General features: G+C 44.0%; 1 protein-coding gene across 1 annotated transcript; it reads right to left on the bottom strand.

Moving 5' to 3' along the window:
• Nucleotides 1-3024: 3024 nt before the first annotated feature.
• LOC123996536 (protein NDNF) lies at nucleotides 3025-17636 on the bottom strand. The gene is made up of 4 exons (XM_046299943.1): nucleotides 17189-17636; nucleotides 9977-10180; nucleotides 9139-9263; nucleotides 3025-5143 (listed from the first exon to the last, which is right to left on the bottom strand). The coding sequence occupies exons 2-4, from the start codon at nucleotides 10174-10176 to the stop codon at nucleotides 3744-3746; spliced, it is 1725 nt and encodes a 574-aa protein (XP_046155899.1). The 5' UTR covers nucleotides 10177-10180; nucleotides 17189-17636; the 3' UTR covers nucleotides 3025-3743.
• Nucleotides 17637-26647: the final 9011 nt, after the last annotated feature.

Raw genomic sequence — 26647 nt, 5'->3', positions numbered from 1 at the left:
CAAGCACAATCACACACACACAAGCACAATCACACACACACAAGCACAATCATACACAACAAGGAAAAATCATGTGCATTCATACGTATACACAAAACCAACATAGACTTAGTACACATTGCACACATACATAGACACACTAAAACACACACACACTCCTAGATGGTAAATGACTGGCAGTTAAACAGTGAGTTCAGTGTTAGTGTATTATCACAGATGCCATGCGTTGGGTGAGTCCTTCAGCTGGGGTTTGTAGATGGAGGTTGTGTGGAGCTGAAATGTCTGACTAAATCCACATCTTTTTTTTCCCATAGTAGCCAAGGTGCCTTAGCCTCATTCTGCTCCACAAAGCGTATGATAGTCATCAGAGTGTCTACGGTTTCACTGCTTTCTCTGCCAAAGGGATTATCATCTCTGAGAAGCGCTCTGTGGTCTTCTTTAGTTTAAAATCTCATGAGAGTGTCATAAACAGAGGCTGTGTGTTAGTGTGTCTATGTATGTGTGTGGTGCATGGGGGTTCTGTCTCTCTGGGCCTGTATGCATGCCTGCCACACTAGCGACCGTTTCTTCTTCAAACTCTTTGCAGGTGTCACTGAGCTCTGGGGTCAGTAGCAGGATGCACTGTACATCTAGCATAATACATCCCATAGCAATTGTGTCTCTGACAATATATAATAGTGTCTGTCCCTGCTGCATTTGTGCTCAACTATCAGTCCATCGGTCGTTACTCTGACTGTTGCTCCATAGCAGTTTGCGAAGGTTCACACTGGACAAGCAAACTTCCCACACCAGGGTAGTGAATTTGAAGGGCAGGCGAGTCATGCTAACCCTGGCCAGTGATCCAAGCTGGGTCTCTGGCGCACAAGTCTCGCCATTCCACCACTCCTGCAGGGTCATGGATGTCTGTCTCCACTCCACATTCAGCTGTATATATACGTAAAGCACAGATCAAAGCTCCTCGATCATTACCGTGTTAGAAAACAAACACACACAGCCCACCAGAGGGTGAGCTCCAGAACAGAGGCTTTTCTGTGTGTCTTACTTTGTGGTTTGTGCGTGCATGTGTCTGTGTGTCTTTGTGGTTTGTGCGTGCATCTGTCTGTGTCTTACTTTGTGGTTTGTGCCTGTATGTGTCTTTATGTCTTTGTGGTTTGTGCCTGTATGTGTCTTTATGTCTTTGTGGTTTGTGCCTGCATGTGTCTGTGTCTTACTTTGTGGTTTGTGCCTGTATGTGTCTTTGTGTCTTTGTGGTTTGTGCCTGTATCTGTCTGTGTCTTACTTTGTGGTTTGTGCCTGCATGTGTCTTTGTGTCTTACTTTGTGTTTTGTGCCTTTATGTGTCTGTGTGAATATCAATAACAAAGTGTGAGTGTTTATATTTGTTTCAGGCTTATGCCTCCTGAGTGACTAGTACAGAAAGAATGAAGGAGTGCCTTGGCTTCTTTAAAAACCCATCTACTCCCATTCAGACCTTATTCATGACTCTGTTGACCCCCAGGCCATAGCTCTAGCAGTCCCTACCTACTGGCTTTATTAGTAGGAGTTTACAGGCCTGTCCATGACATTCCCACAGCTCTCTGGGAGCTCCTCCACATTATTCCAGGGCAACAGCAGGTTAATGTAAGCCAGGTGGAGCCTCCCCCGCACTTCCTCTGAATGAGGCCGTTTGATTGACAGGGAGTTGTGGTAGTGAATCGGAGTGTTGCTGCTCAGGATCAGGTTGTGATGGAAACATGGAGACTCACAAGGAACAGCTGTTTGACTTGGCCACAACAGAGACGACTTCTCCACTCACTTGTGACCATTCTTAATTAAAACGTGTGGATGTGTGTGATCAGGTCTGTGTCAGTCAGTGCATGTTGAACTCCTATTCGTCTCTTACATGTGGCAAGTATACTGTAAGTGTGGTTAAAACTGTGTTACCCTTCATCTGAAAACACATGAAAACTAAATGATTGCAGACACTAATGTGACATAAGTTGTACTTTGTACCTGTGTAGACACTACAGATGTAGGATCTTAATTTGAGACAGTTTAACAACAGGTAAACTATGGCCTATTTATTGCCTTACCTCCTTACTTCATTTGCACACAGTGTATGCACATTTCTTACTGTGTTATTGACTGTACGTTTGTTTATTCCATGTGTAACTCTGCGTTGCTGTTTTTGTTGAACTGCTTTGCTTTATCCTGGCCAGGTCGCAGTTGTTCTCAACTGGCCTACCTGGTTAAATAAAGGTGTTCTCAACTAGCCTACCTGGTTAAATAAAGGTGTTCTCAACTGGCCTACCTGGTTAAATAAAGGTGTTCTCAACTGGCCTACCTGGTTAAATAAAGGTGTTCTCAACTAGCCTACCTGGTTAAATAAAGGTGTTCTCAACTGGCCTACCTGGTTAAATAAAGGTGTTCTCAACTAGCCTACCTGGTTAAATAAAGGTGTTCTCAACTGGCCTACCTGGTTAAATAAAGGTGTTCTCAACTGGCCTACCTGGTTAAATAAAGGTGAAATCAAATAAATACAAAATCATTATGTGGATTATAATTCATGGACATTTTTGTAGAGGCTGATACGTTTTTTTGTTAGGGAAAATCAAGTCTGAAATTGCTAAGTGGAAATTACAAACTACAGAAGCCTTTTTAAACCTCAAATGCACTGCATTGCAGGAAAGTTCTCCGGCAACCGTTTTATCAAATTAAGATCCTACACGTGTACCTTTGAGAACTTTTGACACCGGCAATAAAACAACATTTACCATCATTCAAATACGTTCCTCCAAATAATTCACTCCGTCTGTCCCATTCGTCTGATGCATTATGTCCATACTAAAATGATCTTACATCTCAGTAATCGTTTATGTCAACGATCATGTTATGCTTACGAGGACACACTGCAGGACTAACGTAAAATCGATAAACACTATATATCCTCCTTTCTGCTGATACACTGCTGGTCTGACAAACTGCATCTATCCATGTGACGTTAACTTGCCCACAGAAGAACATGACACCCAGGGTGACACAGGGATTACTTGTTCTATATTTACTGTTTATGTACATGAATATTGGCAGGACAACTCTGTACATGTGACAAACACAGTGATACAGTGATAACACAGACCTCCAGCACAGAACACATTTACAGACGGGCTCTAGAGTTTACCCTGGCTGAGATGCACGAGGGAATGTCTCCACAATGACAATTTCCTCATAGATTTTGAATTACTTCCTCATAAATGTAATAGTCATCATTAGCAATAAATCAAACAATCAAACCAAAAGAGGCAAAGAAGTATAAAATAATTGAAATCTATCCTAACTGTGAATAAAGCAATGAGAGAACTATACAAGGCCGGTAGCTATTGTATTTCCGCAGGTCAACGGGAATTGAAACTGAAGGAACAAACCATTTTGACAAACACAAGAGTCATGCAGCAACAAAGAAACACACAAGATGAAACAGTCTCTTTTCTGAAGCTCGGAGGTCTCCCTGTTGGCAACGAGATGCTAGGTCCCCAAGCAAAGGCGACAGAGCACCTCGCTATGGATCGCCCAAAAACGTGCCAACAATGAAATGTAAACATAAATATACAGGTTGATATCTCTACAAACAGTTCAGTCTCTGCCACAGGCCCATCAGCTGTGTGAGTAGTCAGTCTGTATTCACTCCTTAGTAGAATATCACTTAGAGTTAAATAAAACTTTTTTAATATATATATTTATAATAGATTTATTCTATGCAGTCTTTTAGCAGTATTTCCTTGTTTTCACCAGTTTGCTCTGGTATTTGACTGAGTGACCGCTGTGGCCCACAACATAAACGTCCAGCAGGTAGGTCTTGCCCGGCTCTAGCCCTGTGATGGTTTCCGTGGTAACGGCCTTCTGCAGGTTAGGGCTGTGGAAGTACTTGCAGAGGACCTTCTCTGACTTCCTCCGTGTCTCGGGCCCGGCACACTGGTTCTGCTCACGCCGCCGCTGCTCCTCGCCGTAGCTCTCGGACACCTCTTTTTTGTAGACGCAGAACTTGTTGCGGTCCTGCGTTCCCAGCCAGGCCACAGTGGCAGTGGAGCAGGTACGCAGCTTGTCAAAAGCCTTGATGCGCGTGTCCTCGGGAAGCGAGGGGAAGGGCTGCTTGCTGCTGGGCTTTGTGGTGGCCAGCACCTTCAGGGTGGACGCTCCCTTCCTGCTGCCTCGCAGACGGATCAGGTACTTGGCCTTAGGCTTCCCCCGCAGCTGGAACTGTCGTACCCCTTCCACATTCTGGGAGAGCAGCAACTTGCCGTCACGCCTCACCTGCACCTGGACAGAGTCCAGACAGGCGTGTACAAACAGAGTGACCCTCTGATGAGAGGAGACCGGGGCGAAGCGTAGGAACTTACTGACCTTCCTCTTGATGAAGATATCAGACACCTTACCATCCTTCAGCTCCACCGTCTTCTGCCGAGCCTCCTCCTTAGTGCGGGCGAACGTGCCCACGTAGGCGGTGCTGGTGTTGGTGGCAGAGTTCACAGCGAATACGTCAAAGTAGTACTGAGTGTCCGGCTTCAGGTCCGACACTGTGAAGATGTTCTTGTTCCCGATGCAGACTTTTTGAATGTCCGAGGCCTTGGGCTTGGCTGTGTAGGAGCGGGAGATCTTGTTGCTGGTGAGACCTCGGTCCTTGTTAAAGTCATTGTCTGAGCGGACAAAGCCAAAGTGGGCAAAGTCAAAGGGGCTGAAGTCCCGGCCTGGCTTTGGAACGGCCATGAAGGCATCGTCAGCGCTGATCTTAGCCTCGGCAGCACACAGACTTTTGAAGTTGTGCTCCTTGTTGATGACAACACAGTACTGGACGGGCTGGCCCAGCAGAACGCCCATCGGGGTGGGCTTCCAGGCCAGAGTGACAGTGGTACGGCCCAGGGCAGTGACGTCCACCCGGGGATCGTAGGGCAGCTCGGGGTATGGCTGGTCAGACTCTGGGGTGGTGGTGGCATACACCTTGAAGTTGCTGTCCTTCTCTGTGGAGAGCATCTCCAGTTGGTAGAGGCCGGAGGGAGAGCTGGTAGCCACGTAAGACTCCACATCATTCCCCTTGTAGGAGAAGAGCTCTGTGCCCTCATCCACTGTCACCTGCTGCTGCTTCTGCTGGTCCAGGGGCTCCGGCTTACCTGGAAAACACACAGAGACACAGGAAGAATTAACATGACTTATTTTCATATCATAGCAACCACATCATCTCCTGAGATATTTTTTTTTAACATCCCCTAATGTTTTTGTTTTTTATGTTTGGTCCTGAAGTAAAATCATTTCCATAGGTGGCAAATAATTACCCATTTAAAGTGTTGATCCTGGTGAGGTCATGGTGAGGCAATCTCCGAGCCAGACAATTAGCCCGTTATGAGTCAGAAGCCATACTTTCACTCTAAACATCTCTAAACATCCCAAAAGATCACAGGCCAATATTCACTTGGCCCTTCCTGGGAAGTTCTGCTACAGAGGCCCAGCCCTTATTTCAGTTGTGCTTAGAACCATAATATTATGTTTGTCATCCAAAGAGTGGTCTGAACGGTGTTCTAAAGGAATGATAAAAGATCCAATCTGAGGCTGAGACATTCAGCAAACAGAGGAGTAAACCGATGAAAAGATAGAGAAGTTGTGCATTTGTGTATTTACAGTGTTCACTGGAAACTCGTACACATACATCGCCTTCTACCTGTATGTGAATGGCTCCTTGGTTTACGGTAAGATGCCATGTGTAGCAAATATGTAGCTCATTACTGTGTTACAGTATTAAGTCTCTATTCTGTAATATATTAGGACAGTGAACATCAAAAAAGTAGGTAGTATCAGGCAAAAAGCCCATTTATTAATTGGCAGAGACACACGTGCATACGCATAGTCATACACGTGCATACACATAGTCATACACGTGCATACGCATAGTCATACACGTGCATACGCATAGTCATACACGTGCATACACATAGTCATACACGTGCATACGCATAGTCATACACGTGCATACGCATAGTCATACACGTGCATACACATAGTCATACACGTGCATACACATAGTCATACACGTGCATACACATAGTCATACACGTGCATACGCATAGTCATACACCTGCATACGCATAGTCATACACGTGCATACACATAGTCATACACGTGCATACACATAGTCATACACGTGCATACACATAGTCATACACGTGCATACGCATAGTCATACATGTGCATACACATAGTCATACACGTGCATACACATAGTCATACACGTGCATATGCATAGTCATACACGTGCATACACATTGTCATACACGTGCATACACATAGTCATACACGTGCATACGCATAGTCATACATGTGCATACACATAGTCATACAAGTGCATACACATAGTCATACACGTGCATACGCATAGTCATACACGTGCAAACACATAGTCATACACGTGCATATGCATAGTCATACACGTGCATACACATTGTCATACACGTGCATACACATAGTCATACACGTGCATACACATAGTCATACACGTGCATACGCATAGTCATACACGTGCATACACATAGTCATACACGTGCATACGCATAGTCATACACGTGCATACGCATAGTCATACACCTGCATACGCATAGTCATACACGTGCATACGCATAGTCATACACGCGCATACACATAGTCATACACGTGCATACACATAGTCATACACGTGCATACGCATAGTCATACACGTGCATACGCATAGTCATACACGTGCATACGCATAGTCATACACGTGCATACGCATAGTCATACACGTGCATACGCATAGTCATACACGTGTATACGCATAGTAATACACGTGCATACGCATAGTCATACACGTGCATACGCATAGTCATACACGTGCATACGCATAGTCATACACGTGCATACACATAGTCATACACGTGCATACACATAGTCATACACGTGCATACACATAGTCATACACGTGCATACACATAGTCATACACGTGCATACACATAGTCATACGCGTGCATACACATAGTCATACACGTGCATACACATACTCATACACGTGCATACACATAGTCATACACGTGCATGCACATAGTCATACACGTGCATACATGTACTTTCACACCCTCACATATGTACACTCTAAAACCACCGCTGCAGTCCATGTCTGTGCTCTAATGGGACTGGGCTTGAGGGAGTTGATAGATTTTTTGTGTTTCAAAGACACTGTCCAGATGGAGAGAGATAGTCCGAGTGTGTGTGAATGAGAGGGGAGGGCGAGAGAGAGAGAGAGAGAGAGAGAGAGAGAGAGAGAGAGAGAGAGAGAGAGAGAGAGAGAGAGAGGGGGGGGGGGGTATTCAATTTGAAGGGCAAAGGAGTATATGTTAGTAGTGGACAAGGGGATTATTGTACCTATCTATCTACAGATGTTGTGGGGGATTCATGTAGAAGGCTTAATCACATTCTAAACTCTTTACTTTACTTATACACTGTATTTGTCTGCCAGCCAACCAACCAGCCAACCAGCTAATGAGCCAACCAACCAGCCAACCAGCTAATGAGCCAACCAGCCAGCCAACCAGCCAAGGGCAGTCTCTCCTATTCAGGGCTCTGTGCCCTTTTCACAGGCTACAGACATCAGGTGTGGTCAATCCAGACATCAAGTGTGGTCAGTTCATACACTGTGTTAGTTAATAACCATACCACAACCATAGCAAAATAGCAGACCACCAACGCTGCCCAACCACAACAAAATGTAGAGTGTCTTTCCAATTTTATTCAAAACCACATCAATCAAATTTTAATGCTAGTTACTGTTCATCCTGATGCATTTCTGAAATTATTGTTTATGTATTTGTTGTACCTTAATCATATATTGCACGTTTTACAGCTTAATTACATTACAGTAATAGTCCCATTTACATTAGCTAATAGTTCCATAAATCATATTTATATGAATTCCCATAGACACTACATTACCAAAGGTAATGGACACCTGCTCATTGAACATCTCATTCCAAAATCATGGGCATTAATATGGTGTTGGACCCCCCCTGTGCTGCAAAATCAGCCTCCACTCTTCTGGGTAGGCATTCTACTAGATCTTGGAACATTGCTGCAGGGACTTGTTTCCATTCAGCCACAAAAGCATTTGTGAGGTCGGGCACTGATGGGTTAGAGGTGTTCGATGGGATAGAGGTCATGGCTCTGTGCAGGCCAGTCAAGTTCTTCCACACCGTTCTCGACAAACTACTTCTGTATGGACCTCGCTTTGTGCACAAGGGGGCATTGTCATGCAGAAATAGGAAAGGCCCTTTCTCAAACTGTTGCCACAAAGTTGGAAGCACAGAATCGTCTAGAATGTCATTGTATGCTGTAGCATTAAGATTTCCCTTCACTGGAACTACGGGGCCAAGCCCGAACCATGAAAAACAACCCCAGACCATTATCCCTCCTCCACCCAACTTTACAGTTGGCACTATGCATTGGGGCAGGTAGCGTTCTCCTGGTATCCGCTAAACGCAGATTTGTTCGTCAGGACTGCCAGATGGTGAAGCATGATTAATCAGTCCAGAGAACGCGTTTCCACTGCTCCAGAGTCCAATGGCAGTGAGCTTTACACAACTCCTGTTGACGCTTGACATTGCACAAGGGGATCTTAGTCTTGTGTGCAGCTGCTCAGCCATGGACACCCATTTCATGAAGCTCCCGACAAACAGTTATTATGCTGACGTTGCTTCCAGAGGCAGTTTGGAACTAAGAACTGAGTGTTGCACCCGAGGACAGACGGTTTTTACGCACTACGCGCTTCAGCACTCGGCGGGCCCATTCTGTGAGCTTGTGCGGCCTACCACTTCGCGGCTGAGCCGTTTTTGCTCCTTTACGTTTCCACTTCACAGTAACGGCACTTACAGTTGACCGGGGCAGCTCTAGCATGGCAGAAATTTGAAGAACTGACTTGTTGGAAAGGTGACATCCTATGACGGTGCCATGTTGAAAGTCTACTGCCAATGTTCATCAATGGAGATTGCATGTCTGTGTGCTCGATTTTATACACCAGTCAACAACAGGTGTCGCTGAAATAGCCGAATCCACTACTTTTAAGGGGTATTCACATACTTTTGTATATATAGTCTAATTGGTGTTTACCTGATCCCTCTCCGCTGGCCTCATCAGGCAGCTCCTGCAGAGTGAGCTTCCACTCCAGAGGAGCATCACATGGTGTCACCGTCACAGACAGCGGGGTGTTGTCCTCCTCCACCACAAAGTAGTACCTGCAGGAACAAGAAGTAGTGCCCAGGTAAATGATAGGGTTAACTACAGGTTTAACTACTGAAATCATCTATGGTCACTCTATGGTTGTCTCCGAGTGCTAATGGCCTGAGTCTCTTTTAGCAGACATTATCTCAATTACATGAACATCTCTTTCTCATCTATTATGCATTTCCTCATCCTAGTATCCATTACAATGCATTCCATATTCCCAATGCATCCACTTACAGTAAGTCATTATACAGAGCCTACAGTACTATTTAATGTGGGAAGGCTCCAATGCTGTTTGTTTTCGATCAAACACTTCCTGGTCTCATGTATTTGGTAAGATAAGACATACAGTACATGTACATGTTTGGAGAAGAAGACCTACATGTTGGTAATGGTTGTTGATAATGATGGTGGATTTATAGCAGGTTAGTGTTTTTTGTCATGAATCTTGTTCTGAAGGTCACCAGCTAGTACAGCCACAAAGTCATACAATCTGATTTTAAACCTAACCCTAACCTTAACCCTAACTTTAGCCACACTGCTAACCTTAATGCCTAACCATAACCTTAAATGAAGACCAAAAAGCTTTGTTGAATTTTTACAATATAGCCAATTTTGACTTTGTAGCTGGCGTATCTACAGGGAAATCGCTGTTCTGCCTCCAGGACAAAGCTTATGGCAATAAACGTCAAATTGCGTATTGCATTGGACCTGGAATCGTTACCTTTTAGGTGTGTCCCTAAACAAGTATCCACTGATCTCGGCGCCGTCTGGGATGACGGAGGAATCGTGAAACAGGGTCTTGTCTCTGATCTGCATCTGGAACAGGCCCTCATCTCGTGTGGGCAGCTTCTGGCCCACTACAACCCCCAGCACCAGAGCCAGGCCCAAAGGCCAGCCCTGAGGTCCCAAGCACAGCCTCATCCTCCTGTAACACACAAAATAGTCATGCAGGAATGTCAGAACAGTTAGAAATGACAAATTACACTCTTGGAAAAAAGGGTTCCAAAAGGGTTCTTCGACTGTCCCCATAGCAGAACCCATTTTGGTTTCAGGTAGAACTCTTTTGAGTTCCATGTAGAAGCCCGTGAAAAGGGTTCTACATGGAACTGAAAAGGGTTCCACCTGGAACTAAAAGGGTTCTTTAAAGGGTTCTCCTATGGGGACTGCAGAATAACCCTTTTAGGTTCTAGATAGCACCTTTTTTAAGAGTGTAGTGAATATTGGAAATCTTTCAATCAATACTTGGAAGAAGAACTTGAAAATGTGTTTCCAGTTTTGCCTGTTAAGTCTCAGAATGGAAGGGAAACCAGTAACATGTTGCCAAAGAGAGAAAAGTGAGAGACAGAGATGGACAGAGAGGCCCCATCTCTTCAAACAGAGAGTGGAAGGCAGACAAAAAGAGAGAAGACACTTTGGACCAGAAAGGGGGAGAAGATAAAGACAGTGGCTAGTGTGAGAAGGGTCAAAGAAACTTCATTTAAGGGAATAGAAGAGGAGGAAAGATTGGCACTGGTAGCTACAGTGTACTGTTCAGTAGATATCTCTAACAGCTATGGGATGTGACTCAGTACACGGGTCTATGCAGCTTACTGAGGCTCAGGAACACAGAGATATCCTCTGTCTATTGATTTGACCACATTGATTGCAGCTGATGGGAAAGCCAAATCCCGGCTGATTTAATCAGGGTAATGATGGCAGATTAGCCAGATACTTTACTGACATTTACTGCAAGTGAGAGTGTGTCCTTTTAATGACCCCGTTTCCCCCTCTCTCTCTCTCTCTCTCTCTCTCTCCTCTCCTCTCTCCTCCTCTCCCTCTCTCTCTCTCTCTCTCTCTCTCTCTCTCTCTCTCTCTCTCTCTCTCTCTCTCTCTCTCTCTCTCTCTCTCTCTCTCCTCTCTCTCTCTCTCTCTCTCTCCCTCCCTCCCTCCCTCCCTCTCTCTCCCTCTCTCTCTCTCTCTCTCTCTCTCTCTCTCTCTCTCTCTCTCTCTCTCTCTCTCTCTCTCTCTCTCTCTCTCTCTCTCACTCCCTCTCTCTCTCTCTCTCTCTCTCTCTCTCTCTCTCTCTCTCTCTCCTCTCTCTCTCTCTCTCTCTCTCTCTCTCTCTCTCTCTCTCCCTCTCTCCCTCTCTCTCTCTCTCTCTCTCTCTCTCTCTCTCTCTCTCTCTCTCTCTCTCTCTCTCTCCCTCTCTCTCTCTCCCTCTCTCTCTCTCTCTCCCTCTCTCTCTCTCTCTCTCTCTCTCTCTCTTGTCCTCCTTTTCTCTCTCCTTCTTTCTCTTCCACCCTAGCTCTCCATATATTTTGTTCCCACAAATATAGCTCATCTTTTTTTTCTTCTCTCGCACACACATGTACAGTAATCTCTATCCCACCCTCTTTCTGTCCTTGTCAAACAGACATTATCTCCTTCCTCTCCTCCCTCCCTCTGGAGAGACATAAGTCAAACCAGAGAACCCAAAGCTGGTCATGCTTCCATGCTACAAACATGACTTCATTACTACATGATCTTCCTTTTAAAACACAATACAGAGAAAAGCCCTCGACAGCTCCTGTCAGTGTGTCCATCTCCCCTGTGCCTGAGCTGAGCCTCCCATCATCCTGTCAGTGTGTCCATCTCCCCTGTGCCTGAGCTGAGCCTCCCATCATCCTGTCAGTGTGTCCATCTCCCCTGTGCCTGAGCTGAGCCTCCCATCATCCTGTCAGTGTGTCCATCTCCCCTGTGCCTGAGCTGAGCCTCCCATCATCCTGTCAGTGTGTCCATCTCCCCTGTGCCTGAGCTGAGCCTCCCATCATCCTGTCAGTGTGTCCATCTCCCCTGTGCCTGAGCTGAGCCTCTCATCATCCTGTCAGACTTCAGAGAGGCAGAGAAAAGCCATCTAAGTGGTACTTTGAGGTTTGACTCACAGAGAGGTGATCCTTAGCTCCTCAGCTTGTCTCTTTCCATTTCAGAAGAGTGTCGGGCGGAACAAATGTCTATTAATACTCAAGACAGCGCTGAGGTGGTATGTACAGAGCTCTACAGGGACCCCAATACACAGCGCAGAGGCTCCCAGAAGACTCTCCCAGTCCCTGCTGCACTACGCAATGACACTATCAGACTGATGTCATCCGATATGGGACATGTGCTCTCTCAATGGTTAGTGTGGTATTGTCCATCAGATTTGCCTGCCAACATATTTAGCATAACCCAACATGCACTTGATGTGCTGTTTCCAATGTAAGCAACTTGCCCACCGCGTGTGGTAATACTGATTTAAACCAATGCCTTTGGTTTGAGTTGGTCAAAGTGCTGCAGTATCCCAAGTCTGAGAAGCGTTACCACTAAATGCTACGTTCCTCCATCCAGACTCAGATCCCATGTATGAGCCATCACTGAAAGATGACACCTTCACATTAATATAGTTGGATTTGACTGTGCTAATGTCTGGGCCATGTGGTTGTGCGGAGCAGCACAGACAGGCTGGAATTTGGAATGGTTGTGCATGCATGAGACTGCTCAGGCCATGGAGTTAGCTCTCTTTACCAAAATAAAACTTCAAAAAAGCTGCATCTGGAACAAATAAAGCCTAATGTTTAATTAGAGTGAGGGATAATGTATGATCGTAATTTGGGGGAGGATCATTTGAAGGCAGAGCCGGCCACAATCGTGTCAACTTTGTTTTGCTGCCGTTTATTTATTTATTTATATATTCATTTATTTTTCAGTTTCACTCCGACTGGAACTTTGTTCAAAACTTGAAGCACTTTTGGTCATTGAAGAAAAAAGCCTAATGCATAATAAATGTGAAGTTGTGCATAGCCGCAGGAAGTAGTTTGGGGGTGGGGGGGGGGGTGGGGGTGCTGCAATTCTTTTGCCCGGGGGGGGGGCGAATATTGCCTGCGCTGAAGATGTCTTTATCTGTCCGCTAATACAATACACTACTTTTGTGAATAAAATTTGACTAAATGTAAGCCTATTTGAGTGTTTACCAGCATTTGTAACTTGAGTCTGATAATGTACAAAACAGTTAATCTGATCATACTTGTTGAATATAAAAATACTTGCTTGGTATATGTTTTCAAGTTTCTTCAAATACTTTGCAAACGCAACTTATTTCTATATGAAAACTGAAATGGTCTATTCATGACTTTTCCATTTTAGCAGACGCTCTTATCCAAAGCAACTTACAGTAGTGAGTGCATACATTTTCATACGTTTTTGTACTGGTCCCCCATGGGAATCGAACCCACAAGCCTAGCAACTGGGCCACATAATCACATTACTTCATCACAAACAACTTGATGTCTCAATGTACTCAATTACTGTATTGTGCATGGTTTTTCTTCATAGTGAATAATACTGAACAGCTTATGCAGAAAGCATAATTAATGATAGAAATATAAGTATGTCTGTCACAATTTAACTGTATAACCTGTAGTAATAGCTATGTAATAACCACCTAAATTATGTGACTTTACAATGACAGTTAGTTCCACCTGAATTCCTATGTGGCAACAAGAACATGAACTATGCAGTGTTCACTCTGTGCCTTTATCATGTCTTTAACAGAACTACGTGAATGACAATTTAGCCAGATAACAATATTAACACAATAGCCTAACTATACTATCACTTCCCAGGTGGAGAGTCGTTGGAATAGCACCGAATCATCTCGTTCATATAAATGCATCAACTAAGATTAAAGCAAAGTGAAGAATAATCTCATCAACTAATCAAACAACCATTTACTCAATCAATCCATACATCAAACAACTGAGATGTTCAAGAAGTCATCCCGTGAATGGTCAGTTTGGTTGTAGTATGCAGGTGTTTGTTGTGGTTATTGGTGTGTGTGCTGTTTGCTACCAGTTGGTGAGTCAGTGTGCGTGATTGAGCATATATTCCAGCAGTCAGTCAATGTGAAGCCAGCACACACTGATGACTAGCACATATAATCTGTGTATAGAGCCATTTCTGAGTGACAGCGAACATGTATGCACAACAAAGCAGCTTACACCTGTCATTCACAGGGCACTACAGTAGTCCTACCCTCCAACTGTCCAACATGAAAGAACCATGTGGAGTGTGTGTGAGGACCTCTGCGTGCATATGTATATGAATGTGCTCACATGTGTGAATGTATAAGCATGTGTATGTAAAGGAAGATTGTGCGTGTGCATGTCTGTGTGCTTGCCTGCCTGTGTACGTGAGGCCATGTGCACCTGCAAGTGTGTATACTAGGCACACCTTACACTGCCACATCCCCCCTCCATCTCTCCATCCCTCCAATGTGTTCTTTGGGTCGCCCTGCCTACCTCCTTCTGCAGCCTCAGCCCCAACCCCAACCCCAGATCTGCAGCTCTATCCTCCCTCCAGCCTCCCGGCCCCAGCTCCATGTCTCTCTGTCAGGACGGGTGAACCTCCTGCCTGCTCCCACATGGAGCTCATTAACAGGACAGGAGGGAAAAATACACTAATTTCAACACAAATAAAGAGACATTTGGGATTCCTCCCAAAGAGACGCCTGGCAGGGCTAAAAGGACCTGGAGCCGCTTTGTGTTTTCTTAAAACCTCTCTGAAGGCAGATTTATGGTCAGTAGGTCTTCGGTAGCAGTCTCCATCACTGATGTGCTGTCACTTCAGGGCCAACCAGGGGAATGGGGATACAGACAGGCAAGCAGGGCTGAGGGCTCAGAGCCTGAGATGGAACCAACCACACAAAACCTGGGCCCATGCTGATGGACAGCCAAACCCAGAGCAGGTCTGGTGCACTAGGAGAGCCAAACAGCTCATTAATGGATTGGTAGAGACTGTGGTTTAGGGCCTCTGTCCAGAAGCAGAACTTTTGTCTGTGCAGAATGTGAGTTTATTTGCATGTGTGTGTGTGTCTTCTAAACTGTCAAATTCCTCTCACGCAGTGTGTATAAGTCTACATTATCACTCACATTCTGTCTCTAAACCATCTACATCATCATCAGCCCACAAAGACTATGCTGCTGCTCCTGACAAAATAGTATGTTCAGAAAGGGGAGCCTACTGTATTTTCCATCCTTGCCTTTCGCTCTGTCTCTCTGTTTTATGGTCCATTTCTGAGTGAGGCCTGCAGTTAACATTGCATCCTGGAAGGATGCATGGTGGAGCATGTCAGGTCGCAGGGGCAGTTTATATTACTGCGCTACAAATGAGCCATTCAAATTAGGGGTGCAGCTATGACTGATGTGCAATTCATTGCTGTCATTGTGAATTAAGGACAGATCACACAAGATTAGCCCTACAAAAAGCACAATGGGAAAGAAATCGTCCACTCTCTGCCAATCAGTATATCAACGATAAGGGCACAGACCAGCATCGTGGGAAATGAGTCAATCATGTATCTGCTGGAAAGAGAGCACAGACCCCTTCTTCAGGAGAGAGACGTCCACCAGTCTGATGGCACTGTCTCTGCGTGTGTCCATCTAAGGAGGCATAATGAGGGCTTTGCAGAGTGAATGTCCTGGACACTGGGAGAGGGTGTGGATATGATGAATAATTTAAGGAAGGGAATAAAAAACCTGTCGCTATGGCCTTAATCTTCCAGCAACAACTCTGGACGTGACATCCCACTCCAGCGGTCCGCACAAAGCAAAGGCAGTGAGGAGACTGTATATACACTGCAGCCCGTCACTTCTCCGGACGCATAAATGTTGTAGCAACATTGGAGGAATTCTTTCAGCCCGGAGTTTTCATATGCAAATCACTGTTTAGTTACGGTATGCAACACAGACCTTCCCATTTTCATACTTTTGTTCATTATTCATTCTCCTGAGAAAGTACGGGAGGCAGTGTGGCTTCTCTCTGCTACTAAATACAGTTATTCAAAGTCCCAGTCTATATTGCCTATATTTTATATAGGCAACAAATATATTTTTTAAACGAATAACACTTTTGATCAATAATATATATATTTTTTTTAATCAACTCAAATACATGTTATTATCTACAATAAGATAGTAAGTAACCTGTCTAAAACCATCGCGAGAGACAAATTAATAAGTAATTATGTAAAAATGCAACACGAAATTATGTTTACTACTTTTCATACATTTCAATAGCAGTAGGCTACTTTGTCCTGATTTTAAAGGGGAATTTTGTGTAGGCTCCCAAATGTGAGATGGTGTGTGGGTCAGGAATCAGAGCAGGATAGGAGCAGGATAGGTAGGCAACTTGCAGGTGCGTGGGCTTGCTCATTGGTAAAACGAAAACTCTGCTGTTGTAAAACTGACGCCCCAGACCAGACTAACATTTTCCCAACATTTGTGTCATGTTCATCCGCAGCACCACTATAAAAAAAGGGCCATTGAAGAGAATTTATGCCACGTACTATAGAAGGGGGCGAGAACGCATATTGATGAATTGCGTCTGGCGGGTTTAGAGGGTGCTCGGTCACCCCTGAGAGCATGGGAACTCCGTTATGGGCACAAAGCAGGGCTCCTCAGACTCCGAGCCCCGAGTGCGCGGACACTGCCTTCCGCGTGTCCTTTTCAACTCCCTCAAAGGTTCATCCTTTTCACGCGACATTCACCGTGCCTTGTGAAATACAGCCAAACTAAACGAACCAAATTAAAAGAGCATGCGAGCCCAGGCTTGATTGAAATGTGTTTTGAAATCCTTAACTTCCCGGAGTTGTAAACCACAAAACCCCTTCCCCTCTATTTGGCAGACGTTTCAAAGGCAAGCGTTCTTTATTCGGAGAGTCCCTCTCTGTTTTTATTTTTTTTATGGAAAAGTCTCTCCAAAAAGCGCTCCACAAACCACTTAGACTTAATAGGCTACAAAAGCGCAAGCTTATTGCTTTATAGAACAGTTTTTTTTATCGATGTGGTTTATCATAAGTTCACTTCATGGAACATGTATATAAAGCAGTGATCATATGGATAGCCTAAATATAACATATTTTGTGAATGAGCCTCAGTCTTACCTTTCAGATTTAGGGATGATAAAACAAGCTGGAAAGTTCCCTCAACCGTATCAACACTTCTGAGACCAACACAATACAAAAACTGAATCAAACAAAAAATACAATAAATGTGTCCTTTTTAGTGTTCGATAGATTCCTCGAGTCAGTTCTGGTGTGGTGAAAATCGGACTACAGCCGTGGTGCGTGTTGGCAATTCTGGAGGGTTGAACCTTGTCTGTGTATCCTGAGTTCTGGCAGCGCGTCCGTCCCCTGCCGTGTGGCTGCTATTGAGACTGGACCGACTGAATTGGAAGACAAACTGATGCGAACTTCTGTCTATGCGCTTCCCTAGGAGCACTCCGATAACCGGCCCACTCCTCCCCCTGGACACCACAGCCCCAACAAGTAAAAAACAGCCAGAGACCAGGCAGAACCAGCAACGGACCTATCACAGACACGGACTCAAACTGACAATCCTTTATGAATGAAAAACCTATATTTCAAAAGCACCTTTAGGACTACTTTGAATTGCTATAGCCATAAACAACCCACTGTGGGGAAAAAATGGCAGAATCAACGTCATTTCCACCTAATTTCAACAACAACAAAAACTCGTGGTGAGGTTGAAGCAGTGTGAAAACTGATTGGATTTGCAAAAGTCATCAATATAAGGAAATATTGTATTTTTTTCAACCATCTATTAACCTAAATCCAATGACATAGTGAAATGTTTTGTTGATTTCACGTTGAATTTCGGTTAGGTGACAACTCAACCAAATGTAAAACTAGACGTTGAACTGAAGTCTATGCCCAGTGGGAAGTATAGGCCTAATGTATATATATACAATTGATCACAATTGGGCATACACACGTTTTAGCCTACATTATACATTTACAAAATAGATATATTAATTCGAAATACTACTTTTACATTTTTTTTCAATCGAAAGTAATATCCCTGAAATGTGAGCACTAAGGTTGAACTGATTCGAAGTACTTTACAGAGGTGTCTGTTCCGCAAAGCAAAACAAAGCATAATATATTTAAGCGCGGGGATCCCCCTCATAGTTCTCTTGTTGGGAGCTGTTTACATCGTGATGGGCTCTGAAAACGGGCACGCTTGGGTACCACCATTTTCAAATTGAGCAAACCTCGAGGTTACATGATCTGTGTGGGGGCAAGTTTTGTCATGGGTTTAGATAGCTGGACCATTTTATTGCTTAATCTGTCGTGCGTAATTCATGTGTAAAATAAAGAGTGTGTTCTCCTGGTTGGTCTCGTTTGTCCGTAGTGTTTACACGAAACTAATTTCACTGGGTCCAATGTGTTTTTGTTGCTCAAAGTTATTCCGTTTAAAGGTGTGAACACGCTGGTGGGACAGGGATGTTTTTATCTGTTCCCGGGCGGTAACTCAGGGAAGTAAATAATTATCCAAGATAAGGGCCATTGACAAAATTATGTTGCTTATTTGAATTGCACGGAATTTATGACTTGATGGGGCTGCTGAGCTATGCTGGGTAGCCGGATTGAAACCATGTCGTTATCCTCGCCCTAAAGGATATAGATAGGAGCTTCAAATGACCGTTTTAAACAGTTGTTTCATTACCCCCAATCCCTTGACGCATGATCAGGAACAAGTGTAGCAATGATGCATAGGCTATATAAAGGGATACATTATTAAAGGGGGAGAGGGAGAGGAAAGAAACGTTGGATAGGAGAGAGCATGGCAATGTTATAACACTCTGTTTAAAAGAGCGCCTAACATTTCCAGTTTGACCTCTAGCCTAATCATATAATTGAATACAGGGTAATTCAATATTTAGTCTGTTCTATCTATTAGATATTGTTTCAGCCAATTAAGAGTACAAAATCCGTAATTATACATTATGCCTAAACATTAGCCTAAGCTTTAAACTGGATCGAATCCCTGAGCTGACAAGGTACAAATCTGTCGTTCTGCCCCAGAGCAAGGCAGTTAACCCACTATTCCCCAGGCGCCGAAGACGTGGATGTCGATTATGGCAGCCCCCCCACCTCTCTGATTGAGAAGGTTTGGGTTAAATGCGGAAGACACATTTCACTTGAATGCATTCAGTTGTACAACTGACTAGGCATCCCTCATTCCCTAAGCATATTCATTAGCCTTTATGTTATCTTAATTTTAGACAGTAACAAACATCTATAAATTACAGAAAATACTATTGAGTGAGAAGCCTTTGTACAACAGCATCATCTAGCGTCAGTGTTCATTCTGGAGAAGTACATCCGCTCAAGCCAACCGACACTGGTTATCACGCTGGCTGGTGAATTACCGAGGGAATTTCTATGACTACTCAGAGACTATGAATATCAATAATATTTCCAGGGAGAAGTCAAAAGAACACGACGTTTATGATCTTGGGTCTTGTTATGTCCACTGTAAGTTAACGGTTTTCCAGGCACAGGGCCGCCGCCATGACTATGTGGTCTAGTCAGCGCACAGGGTTTAATGGGTTTGAGTCATTCAGCCCAGGACCATGGTGCCACAGTGGTAGGTCCTGTCCACTCATGGCTCCGCACATGGTCTGGACTGTCTTGAGCCTGTAGATCCTGCTCTAGACCCCTGTCTTTCTGACCTTATTTATACATGGCTCTGACGGTGATTAGACTGCTGTGCTGGGACTTTTGTGTTTTTGAGATTAAAATATATGTCAAATTCAATCTGCTCTCAACTGCACCACAGAGCTGTGGGAATGAATCCACTATGAGGAGGGGCACACTCAAACACACTTTTTCTCTTGCTCTGACTCTCATAAAAACACACAGATGTTTGCTGGGCTATTTACATGCCAAAGTACAGTATTTGAAACCCATCCACACTAGGGATAATTTACTACCGATGGGGGAAGGACTGGAGGAGGTTAATGAGGTGAAAAATGTTACTGGCATAATTCTCTCCACTGTAATTCAGCACATGGCAGGGCAGAGACGTACACTACAATACCAAAAGTATGTGGATACCTGCTAGCCGAACATCACATTCCAAAATCATGGGCATTAATATGGAGTTGGTCCCCCATTTGCTGCTATAACAGCCTCCACTCTTCTGGGAAGGCTTTCCACTTGATGTAGGAACATTGTTGTGCAGACTTGCTTCCATTCAGCCACAAGAGCATTAGTGAGGTTGGGCACTGATGTTGGGCAATTAGGCTTGGCTTGCAGTCAGTGTTCCAATTCATCCTTAAGGTGTTCGTTGGGGTTGAGGTCAGGGACCTGTGCAGCCAGTCAAGTTCTTCCAAACCAATCTCGACAAACCATTTTTGTATGGACCCCACATTGTGCACGGGAGCATTGTAATGCTGAAACAGGAAAGGGCCTTCCCCAAACTGTTGCCACAAAGTTCAAAGAACGGCCAGATGGTGAGGCGTGATTCATCACAGAGAGCACGTTTCCACTACTCCAGAGTCCAATGGCGACAAGCTTTACACCACTCCAGCCGACACTTGACATTGCATATGCTGATCTTAGGCTTGTGTGTGGTTTCTCAGCCATGGAAACCCATTTCATTAAGCTCCAGGCGAACAGTTCCTGTGCTGATGTTACTTCCAGAGGCAGTTTGGAACGCGGTGGTGAGTGTTGCAACCGAGGACAGACGATTTGTTTGTGCTACGCATTTCAGCATTCGGCGGTCCTGTTCTGTGAGCTTGTGTGGCCTACCACTTTGTGGCTGGGCTGCTGTTGCTCTTAGACATTTCCACTTCACAATAACAGCATGTACAGTTGACCGGGGCAGATCAAACATGGCAGAAATTTGAAGAACTGACTTGTTGGAAAGGTGGCATCCTATGATGGTGCCACGTTGAAAGTCACTGAGCTCTTCAGTAAGGTCATTCTACTACCAATGTTTGTCTGTGGAGATTGAATGTCTGTGTGCTCAATTGTATACACCTGTCAGAAACGGGTGTGGCTAAAACAACCGAATCCACTAATTTGAAGGGGTGTCCACATAGTTTTGTATATATAGTGTATCTAATTTTCACACACAGCCACTGACAAAAATCTACCCCTAAACTTTGTTTCAACAAGTCAAAATCTGTTTCTATCTACTCCTCAGATACCCTAAAATGTAATCAAACAATAATATTTCTTACAGAAATAAGTATGTTCAATAGGAAACCAATGCGGTGTGTCCTGTCTTCATGGAATGCGCAAACACAAATTTGCAAGACTGTGTCCCTATACTAAAACTGAGATTTCTTATTCGTTTTGGAAGTTACAAGCCTCAAACCTTGAACATAGATTGCTGACACCCTGTGGAAGCCATAGGAATTGCATCCTGGGAGCTTTTCAGTATGCCTCTTGGGGCTCCTGTTTGGCCCTGTCCGGGGGTGTCCTCGGATGGGGCCAAAGTGTCTCCTGACCCCTCCTGTCTCAGCCTCCAGTATTTATGCTGCAGTAGTTTATGTGTCCGGGGGCTAGGGTCAGTTTGTTATATCTGGAGTACTTCTCCTGTCCTATTCGGTGTCCTGTGTGAATTTAAGTGTGCTCTCTCGTTCTCTCTTTCTTTCTCTCTCTCGGAGGACCTGAGACCTAGGACCATGCCCCAGGACTACCTGACATGATGACTCCTTGCTGTCCCCAGTCCACCTGGCCGTGCTGCTGCTCCAGTTTCAACTGTTCTGCCTTATTATTATTCGACCATGCAGGTCATTTATGAACATTTGAACATCTTGGCCATGTTCTGTTATAATCTCCACCCGGCACAGCCAGAAGAGGACTGGCCACCCCACATAGCCTGGTTCCTCTTTAGGTTTCTTCCTAGGTTTTGTCCTTTCTAGGGAGTTTTTCCTGGCCTCCGTGCTTCTACACATGCATTGCTTGCTGTTTGGGGTTTTAGGCTGGGTTTCTGTACAGCACTTTGAGATATCAGCTGATGTACAAAGGGCTATATAAACAAATTTGATTGGATTTGATTTGATTTGATTTGCTAGGAGGGATGCTAGCGCCTCACCTCGACAACATCCTGTGAAATTGCAGCGCGCTAAATTCAAAATACAAAAATCGTAATATTAAACATTCATGAAAATGTGTGTCTTACATCGTTTAAAAGCTTAACTTCTTGTTAATCCAACCGCTTTATCAGCTTTCAAAAAGGCTTTACGGTGAAAGCATACCATGCGATTATCTGAGGACAGAGCCCCATATACACCAGCATAAAAAACATTTCCCAAACCAGCAAAGGCGTCACAAAAATCAGAAATAGCGATAAAATAAATCACTTACCTTTGAAGATCCTCCTCTGTTTGCAATCCCAAGGGTCCCAGCTACACAAAAAAATGGTTGTTTTGTTCGATAAAGTCCTTCTTTGTATCTCAAAAAAGTGAGTTTAGTTGGCGCATTTGATTCAGTAATCCACCCGTTCCACTCGTTCAACATGCAGACAAAGGAATCCCAAAGGTTACCGGTAAACTACGTCCAAACAAGTTAAACAAAGTTTCCAATCAATCGTCAGGTACCCTAATATGTAAATAAATGATACAATTTAAGATCAAATGTAGTATGTTCAATACCGGAGATAAATAACGAAGTGCGCACCCTCATCCACTCGCTCCACAATACTACAGTCCAAATGAGACCCACCTTGAAAAACTATAACTTCAAACAAATTTTTCAAAAAACAAGCCTGAAACCCTTTCAAAAGACTGTTGACATCTAGTGAAAGCCATATGAACTGCAATCTGGGAGAAATTCCTTTGAATATCCCATAGACAAGCATTGGAATGGCATGTGCCTCAAAAACAAAAAAAACGAATTTCTGGATGGATTATCCTCGTGTTTTTGCCTGCCACATCAGTTCTGTTATACTCACAGCCATTACTTTAACAGTTTTAGAAACTTCAGAGTGTTTTAAATCCAATGCTATCAATTACATGAATATCCTAGCTTCTGGGCCTGAGTAACAGGCAGTTTACTTTGGGAACGTCAGTCATCCGAACTTCCGAATACTACTCCCTAGCCTTAAGAAGATTTATACTTGCCATTGGTCTCTCAACAAAAAATTCAGGTTGGTTTTTCATTGGATTTTCCCCTACCATATCTATTGTGTTATATTCTACTACATTATTTTACCATTTCTACAGACATCAAAGTTTTTTATTTTCAATGGTACCAATTATATGCATATCCTGGCTTCAGGGCCTGAGCAACAGGCAGTTTACTTTGGGCACGTCATTCAGGCGGGAAATTGAAAAAAAAGGGGCTTAGCCCAACAGTGCAGTTCAAGAAGAGTTTATTAATCAATTTACTAATATTTACCAAATAAACTAAAGTTTAAAAATTATAAAAAGTAACACAATAAAATAATAATAACGAGGCGATATACAGGGGGTACCGGTACCGAGTCAGTGTGCGGGGGTATAGGTTAGTTGAGGTCATTTGTACATGTAGGTAGGGGTGAAGGGACTATGCATGGATAATAAACAGCGAGTGGCAGCAGTGTACAAAACAAATGGGGGGGGGGGTCAAAGTAAATAGTCCGGTGGCCATTTGATTAATTATCCAGCATTTTTATGGCTTGGTGGTAAAAGCTGATAAGGAGCCTTTTGGTCCTAGACTTGGCACTCCGGTACCGCTTTCCGTGCAGTAGCAGAGAAAACAGTCTATGACTAGGGTGGCTGGAGTCTCTGACAATTGTCTGGGCTTTCCTCTGACACCGCCTATGGCAGGAAGCTTGGCCCCAGTGATGTACTGGGCCATACGCACTACACTCTGTAGCACCTTATGGTCAGATGCTGAGCAGTTGCCATACCAGGCGGTGATGCAACCGGTCAGGATGTTCTCGATGGTGCAGCCGTATAACCTTTTGAGGATCTGGGGACCCATGCCAAATCTTTTCAGTCTCCTGAGGGGGAAAAGGTTTTGTCATGCCCTCTTTACGAGGTCTTGCTCACATCGGCTACCGAGAGCGTTATCACACAGTCATCCAGAACAGCTGGTGCTCTCGTGCATGCTTCAGTGTTGCTTGCCTTGACTCAAGCATAAAGGGCATTTAGCTCTTCTGGTAGGCTCACGTCACTGGGAAGCTCGCGTCTGGGTTTCCCTTTGTAGTCCTTTCTAGAAAATATTGCTCTCATGAAAGTCACCTGTAAATGAACATACACTATGCCCGCTCTGTTGGAATAACAGTTTTAACATACATTATCTCTGGTTGTCAACAATCGAACTTGCGGCTGGGACTTTCCTTGGAAGGTTTGGCTTTTCTTTTAGAGTCTGGCATTGAGCCACTTTAAGATGCTCCGATTCACACAGATAAACATCCCTGGACGTTCTGGTGACATGAACGGTTCATTGTTTCTAAAAGTAGTCTATTTTTCCCGCTCTCCTTCTTTCTAAAAAAACTCTTTCAATCACGGGGAGGAAGAAAACAAAAAGCCCCAATTGAAGCCAGATGAAAAAGACAAGAGTGAAGAGTGAATGTCATATCAGAGTCTAACTTCCTCTCATTATGCAATAAGAGCGCGGTGTGTCAGCGTTCTACTTCATCTTATCATCCAATAAGGGAGCAGCATGACAGTGCTACCCAAAATACCCAGGGGATGGCAAACATAAACATAGCCCAAAGTTTGGATTCACAATTACGTACAAGCCCCTACACACACACACATGTACACACACACGCACGCACACACACACACACACACACACACACACACACACACACACACACACACACACACACACACACACACACACACACACACACACACACACACACACACACACACACACACACACACACACACACCTGTACACACACACACACACACACACACACACACACACACACACACACACACACACACACACACACACACACACACACACACACACACACACACACACACACACACACACACACACACCTGTACACACACACACACACACCCACACACACACGCCTGTACACACACACGCCTGTACACACACACATGTACACACACACACAGTCTATTCCAGGCCTTTTTACTGAAACTCTAGAGCTCAGCAGCCAGAGGCATGGTATGTGTATTGTAAACACAGCCATGGAGAGTGGGTGAGCGAGAGACAAGTGGAGGAGAGCTTGACTTCCTACTCTGCCTCTTGTCTAGGCCACAGGAGGACACACTCAGCAGAAACACTGCAGCACTGGCAGCACAGCAGCATGGTTACACAACTCACCCTTTACAGAATTTAGATTTAAAGTTCAAATAAATTGTTGTTGAAGAGTTGCTAACAGGAAGTCACTGGATGTCTACTGAATAATTGTCAAATGCACCAAAAAATATAAGACGATTTGTTACTATTGCCGCATTTACCAACATAATGAATAAAAAGTATGAGCCTATGAATAGTAGCGACTGATCAGATAACAACCTGATAGTGTTGTAACTGGAACTGTACATTCCAAGTGATTTTGGGGTGTGGACCGCACCCTCCTAAGGGTGACTTAGCTGCACCCAGGGGGCATCCCACTGCGCACACCACATCATTTCAACGTGGATAATTGGGCAATATTTGGTTGAAATGTTGATCAATGAGATCACAACCTATATTCGCACACTCATAAAGACAGCCAAAAGTTGGTTAAATTTCAACCATCTAAAAGCACAACCAAAATCCAATGTAAAAACAATGTCAGAGTTTTGGTTTAGTTCTCACCCAAATGTCTATCACTGTGTAACCCAAAACCTTCCCGTGTCCTTCAAGATCACCCAAGTTGAGGTAAACATCGAATGTATCAACATCAATGGAAAGCAAATCTTAATCGAACCTAACCTACATTGATAAAATATGAACCCTGGAAGTAAGTGAGACTGTCATTATGCATTATGTACTTTGTAATATTCATTTTATACCAGTGCAATGGTATATTTTTACATGATCAACTAACGCACAGATGTTAGCATAGGGTTAATTAGCACCCATTTGCACGTGAGCTAGCTAATTGCTCACAATGAGGGAATCTTATTTGGACAAATTTGCCTGCTTGAGCAGTAAGCCTAGGTTTACATGTACCGTTATGTAATCCATTTGATCGTTGATTTTCTGTGTTTCTTCAACGTCGTGTTGTGGTAGGCTGACTAAGTGTGTATCGTTGATGTCATTCCCAGTTACACAGTGAGTCTACACAGCCTACACATAAATGATACAATAATGAAATCACCTGGTCCCAACATGCGTGGCAAGTCAAGAAGAGGCATTGTAACTTGTCCACACTGCAAACTGATGTTAAATAAGAAACTTCAAAACACATTTACGAAGAAAGCATTGCTTATAAACAATGTCCAAGGAAAGATCATTGGCATGTGAGTGCATTGATGTGAGGTATGGTGTGTTTGCAGTCGAAAATACATTTTCTGGTCCAGCAAAACCCACACATGTTGTAAAAAATACTTGGGCTAATTCAGTTCCAACTGTGTTCAAAACTGTTATGCACGCTGGACTATTAAAAACCTGTTTCAC

Source organism: Oncorhynchus gorbuscha, linkage group LG15, assembly GCF_021184085.1.
Source record: "Oncorhynchus gorbuscha isolate QuinsamMale2020 ecotype Even-year linkage group LG15, OgorEven_v1.0, whole genome shotgun sequence".
NCBI lineage: Eukaryota > Metazoa > Chordata > Actinopteri > Salmoniformes > Salmonidae > Oncorhynchus > Oncorhynchus gorbuscha.
The sequence above is the reverse complement of the archived record's forward strand: the minus strand, read 5'-3'. Positions and strand labels throughout refer to the sequence as shown.